This window comes from Saimiri boliviensis, chromosome 6 (genome assembly GCF_048565385.1).
Source record: "Saimiri boliviensis isolate mSaiBol1 chromosome 6, mSaiBol1.pri, whole genome shotgun sequence".
Taxonomy (NCBI): Eukaryota; Metazoa; Chordata; class Mammalia; order Primates; family Cebidae; genus Saimiri; species Saimiri boliviensis.
This window is the reverse complement of record NC_133454.1, coordinates 116,456,295-116,462,113: the sequence shown is the minus strand read 5'-3', so window position 1 is coordinate 116,462,113 and position 5,819 is coordinate 116,456,295. Positions and strand designations below refer to the sequence as shown.

Here is a 5,819-nt window from a genome sequence, read left to right as displayed (position 1 = left end):
CCAGTCACAAATACTAGACATTTGAGAAAGCAGGACTATGTGACCCTATCTTTGAGATAATTCAAGCAGATATTGAAATGGTATAATGATAGAAATAGCAGGCAAGAGATTTAAGACAACTGTTATGAATCTGTTCAGTATACTAAATGATTTAATAAAAACATTAACATTGTGAGAAAAAAATGAAGATTTAAGAAACAACAGATATGGGACTTCTAGACAAAACTGGAGTATTGGATATGAAAAATATTTATGGAATGAGAACGATGGCATATTATACAAAGAACAAAAGATTACTTAAACAGTCAACAATGAAGACTACTGAAAATAAAGCCAGAGTAAAAAAATATTGAACAGAAACCATGAAGTCTTAGTGACATCTACAACAATAACAAGTTATTTTCAGTAATGTTTAATTTTAAGTCTAAGCAGAAAGAAGAGACTATATAATGCAGAAAACACACAGGAAAAAATGTGGCCAGAATTTTTTTCTAAATGTGTTTAAAAAAAATTCTGGACATATTAAAAAGCTAAAATAATTCCAAGTGGGGTAAATCAAAAGGAAATTATGCTACAATGCATTATAGTCGAATTTCTGAAAACCAATAGCAAAGAAAAATTCTTAAAAACAGAGATAAATAATAAACAAATGAAGAAATTATTTACCACTGATTTCTTGACATAAAAAAATACAATAAATAAAATCTTATTTTATCTCAGCCTAATACAGTTTATAACAAATTGTTTTATATCAGTTTGTAATTACATATTCAACAAAATATATTTGGTCAATGGATGTATTATCAACTATTGCATAACATTTTTTTCTAGAAAGTCATTATTCCATTTACTTGTGACTTGTTGGGGATTATATATGTAATATTTGCATGCAGTGATGACACTGGCGTTTGTGATTTCCAGTCTTTAGTGATATTGCATAATTTATTTGTTCAGTTAGACAGAGGCATAAGTATTTATGGCTTTTTCTAAATGGAACATTCAGAGAATAACCAACAGATATCCAAGGCACTTTCCCTCGGGTAATTATAGACAATTTGTTTAATGCTGAGTCAGATTAAAACATCAACACGATGGGTCTCCAGGGGGTAGAAAAAATTTAAATCCATTCTGTAGCCACCTATGAGACCTAAAGCAGTAGAAAGCAAAGGAGACTCTCCATTGAGGTGAGTAAAACATTGGTCTTAGAAAATGTCTAAGAGTACATCCTTAAAGTAGGTTGTCACCCAAAATCTTGAAGGGTCTCATACTCTGCAAAACTCTTTCCTTCCTGCAATATACTGTTCTGTCGTCAATAGGACAGATGAGCAGATAGACCTGTTTATACAGTCCCCAATACTTGGTGCTATTCATTGTTTATGCCACCTTAACTTTCAAATTACTTCATGCTCTGTCATCTATTTTAACAAAGATCTTTGTCTATCATTATTTACCTTGTGTCTTTCCTGTCTCATTCTCATTTCCTACCAATGAAGGGTGTCTCTAATGGAAAGTGTGTTACACTGTTTATGAGAACATATTCTGAAGGCAGAATGACTTTATTTGAATCCTGACATTACAACTTATAACGTGAATGATCTTTAAGTTATCCAACTCTTTGTGCCTCAGTTTCTTTTTCTTTTAAATGGGGATCATAGTAATGTCTACTTCCTAGTGTTATTGTGTAGATCATATGAGTTAATATCTGTAAGACACTTGCAAAATTGCCTAGCACACAATGGATTTCCTTAGGTTATTGATATTCATTTGTATTTCTCTATCCACTGAGCCCTTTTTTATAATTCTTAAATGTTCATGGATTGTAAGAATGACAAGGTCCTTTTTCTGCAGAAGTATGATGTATAATTGGGGGATCAGCAGAAGGAGCAATTCAATAGGCAAAAAGTTCAGATGTGGAAAATGCAGACAAGATAGAGATTAATAAAAAAATTCTCAAATTATGGCCTAAATTTTGTTTTGGGTAAACAAGTTGAATTCATAGACAGAAGTATTGACATGTATAGAATGGTCAGAGATGTGCTACTTACTGCCTGATTCATTGCTCCATCAACAGTTTGGAAAATCTTGTCTTGCTCCTTTCAATGATCAGCAAAAATGTAAGATTTAATGGCTTAGGTATAGATATTTGTTTTACTTGAAAATTGTGGTAAGCAGAAACAGAAGTGGTAGCTATTTTTACATACTAAAAATGACTTTGGGTCAAAAAAAAAAGTAGGTCAGAGTAGCTATATCAAAACAACAACTTCAAAATATCTTGCCCCTTTAAATTCACACTTTATCAAAGTTTTAATGAATGTGAGTGTAGCTTTGTGTGGTTTTTACCCGATGGCAAGAGGAGTCTCTATTTAGAATTTGAAATAAAGGAATACCTCTATGACTCATATGTCATATTGTTGATTTTCTTAGAAGATAGTGTTTCAAATACAATAAATACTGATTTTACAGTTTGCACAGGTCACCAAGATGAACCATATGGAGAAGCCCAATCACACAGCAGTGACCAAGGTGACTGAATTTATTCTCATGGGAATTACAGACAACCCTGGGCTTCAGGCTCCACTGTTTGGACTCTTCCTCATCATATACTTGGCCACAGTGATGGGTAATCTGGGCATGGTTATCTTGACCTACTTGGACTCCAAGCTACAAACCCCCATGTACTTTTTCCTTAGACATTTGTCAGTTACTGATCTTGGTTACTCCACTGTTATTGCCCCGAAGATGTTGGCAAACTTCACAGTAAACAAAAATATAATTTCCTACAATTGGTGTGCCACTCAGCTAGCATTCTTTGAGATTTTCATCATCACTGAGCTCTTTATTCTATCAGCAATGGCCTATGATCGCTACGTAGCCATCTGTAAACCTCTTCTATATGTGATCATCATGGCAGAGAAAGTGTGTTGGGTGCTGGTACTCGTTCCCTATCTCTATAGCACATTTGTGTCACTATTTCTCACAATTAAGTTATTTAAACTGTCCTTCTGTGGCTCAAACATCATCAGTTATTTTTACTGTGACTCTATCCCTCTGATGTCCATACTCTGTTCGGACACACATGAATTAGAATTAATAATTTTGATCTTCTCAGGCTGTAATTTGCTCTTCTCCCTCTCAATTGTTCTTATGTCCTACACATTTATTCTAGTGGCCATTCTCAGAATGAATTCAAAGGAAGGAAGGTACAAAGCCTTCTCCACCTGTAGCTCTCATCTGATAGTGGTGATTGTGTTCTACGGGACATTGTTATTTATTTACTTGCAACCCAAGTCCAGTCATACTTTGGCTACTGATAAAATGGCCTCAGTGTTTTACACCCTGGTGATTCCTGTGCTGAATCCATTGATCTATAGCCTAAGGAACAAAGAAGTAAAAGATGCTCTAAAGAGAACTTTGACCAATTGATTCAAAATTCCCAGTTAATATCATAATATCCAGTTGCGTACTTGTGTACAATAATCTTTGTTTAGTACTCTGTCCAACCAACTATAACATCAAGAAGTAGAAATATTCTATCTGCTTAGGTTTTCTTCTTTTACTGGACAAAACATGTCCTCTTAGAGCAACCCATATTCTTTGTCACCTCAATGGAATAAATAAATACTATATTCAGGTAATACATGTCCTAAGCAATTTTCAAGATCATGTTGGAACCTCTACTATTTATAAATAAGGCAAATTATATCAAGTTTACAGTTGCAGAGTTAAAAAGAAAAGCTTATATCGTTCAAAGGGAGTAAAAGTAACCAGAAAATTAATAATAGATATTTCATAGCAGACACTGAGTATTAAAGACAAATAAGATTGAACCAGAAAGAACGTGTAGGTTAGATAGGAAGCAAGAAAGTAATTGGATTTTCCTCTTTTTCTGGACAAAACCTGTCTTCTTAGTGCAACCTGTACTTTTTGCCAGAAAGTAAGTAAGTATGTGATTATAACACAACATGAAAAGGCTATTTAGACTGACCGACATGGTGAAACCTTGTCTCCACTAAAAATACAAAAATTAGTCAGGCATGGTGGTGTGTGCCTGTCGTCTCAGCTACTCGGTAGGCTGAGACAGAAGAATTTCTTAAACCTGGGAGGTGGAGGTTGCAGTGAGCTGAAATCACGACACTGCACTCCAGCCTGGGTGACAGAGAGAGACTCTGGAAAGGGAAGCGAAAGGGAAAGGGAAAAAGGGAAAAAGAGAAAGTAGGGGAGGGGAGGAGAGGGGAGGGGAAGCTGTTTAAAAATTAGAGCTAAGAACACAATAAAGTATGCTACCTCCGAATGAGGTTTTCAATCGGATGAAGTTACTATTGTATATATTAGAGATAAAGTAGGCTTTTGATTAGGAGTGATGAGAAAAATACTGGATATTCTAGATCTTCCTTGACAGATCCTATCACTATTGCGAACACTGGATTCTGATAACTTCCTGATACACTGATTTAGAATTGACAACCTGAAGATAAATAAGTTATCTGGTCATCTATTGTAATGGCATTAACACAGAATTGAGAAAAATATATGGAGATAATAACACAGATTAAAGAAAACTGATACACTCGAGAGTGAGTTGCGTTTTCATTCCTGTCTTCTTTGTCTCTCTCATGAGCCTGTATACACAGTGGCATGGAATGTATACTAACCTAATGCTGCATTTACATTGTGTACTCTCACTCATCAAATAAATGGATTCCTTACATTTTAATATTCTCCCATTGTTTCAATGGGCCTCTTTTTTTAGATTGTAAAAAATATATACACTTTTCTAATTGTGCGTGTTTCAATTTAATCTAGTGTTCAAAGTAAAATTGTGAGAAGTTGAATCAGAAAATGAACCATGGTGTCTTTAGCCAGATCCATTTATTTTCTTTCCTTTTTCACCTTCTTTCATTCACTGTATTCTACTTCATCTAAACATAAATTGATCATAATAACGGTAATACAAAATTACGTTATCCAATTATATCAAATTTACTTCTGACTTTGATAACATCTGATCCTGCTCATAAGCCTATTAATTTTTATGAATCAATTTTACTTTTCCAGAGTAACTTTTTTTTTTTTTTTGAGATTGAGTCTTGCTCTGTCACCCAGGCTGGAATACAGTGGCGCAATATCGGCTCACTACAACCTCCGCCTCCTAGGTTCAAGCAATTCTCCTGTCTCAGCCCCCCGAGTAGCTGGGACTACAGGCGCACACCACCACACCCAGCTAATTTTTTTATTTTTATTTTAGTAGAAACGGGGGTTTCATTGTGTTGCCCAGGATGGTTGAGAATTCCCAAGCTCAGGCAATTCACCCACCTCTGCCTCTCAAAGTGCTGAGATTACAGACGTGAGCCACTGTGCCAGGCCCACAGTAACAATTTATATTATAATGCATAAATATAACTCTAGTTTTGTGTATTTTCCCTTCCCAAATAGTACAATTCTATCCCTTTCTAAAACCCAGAACTAAAATTAAATAATATTAATAGCATTAAAAAAAACATGCTATATTATGTTTCCTGCAAATTTGTGTTTTACTTTAGAATTCATCAGCAGAATTCTCTTGACCAATGAAAATTCTTTTTCCTATTTTTAAGATCAGCGTGCAGCTCTGGAAAATAGACAAATCACTTTGTACTTGGCCATTTCTTGATTGATGAACTTTGGTTGTTGACAGCTTAGATTATTTAAATTGCCACCAAAAACATGTGCTGTAATAAATACCTTGATTATAAAATAATATACTGGTAATTTTTATTTCTAGAATAAATGCATCTGGTTATTCTACATTCTAATAATGTGTTGGGGGTAAATATTTTCTA

The 5,819-nt window shown here is 34.5% G+C and overlaps 1 protein-coding gene across 1 annotated transcript; it reads left to right on the top strand.

Moving 5' to 3' along the window:
* Positions 1–2,481: 2,481 nt before the first annotated feature.
* OR8K1 (olfactory receptor family 8 subfamily K member 1) lies at positions 2,482–3,423 on the top strand. Its single transcript, XM_003920091.4, has one exon. It carries the CDS (start codon positions 2,482–2,484, stop codon positions 3,421–3,423), a length of 942 nt encoding a protein of 313 aa, XP_003920140.2.
* Positions 3,424–5,819: the final 2,396 nt, after the last annotated feature.

Excerpts from the sequence above, each read along its gene's own strand:
- OR8K1 (XM_003920091.4), top strand. The coding sequence starts at position 2,482 with ATGAACCATATGGAGAAGCCCAATCACACAGCAGTGACCAAGGTGACT.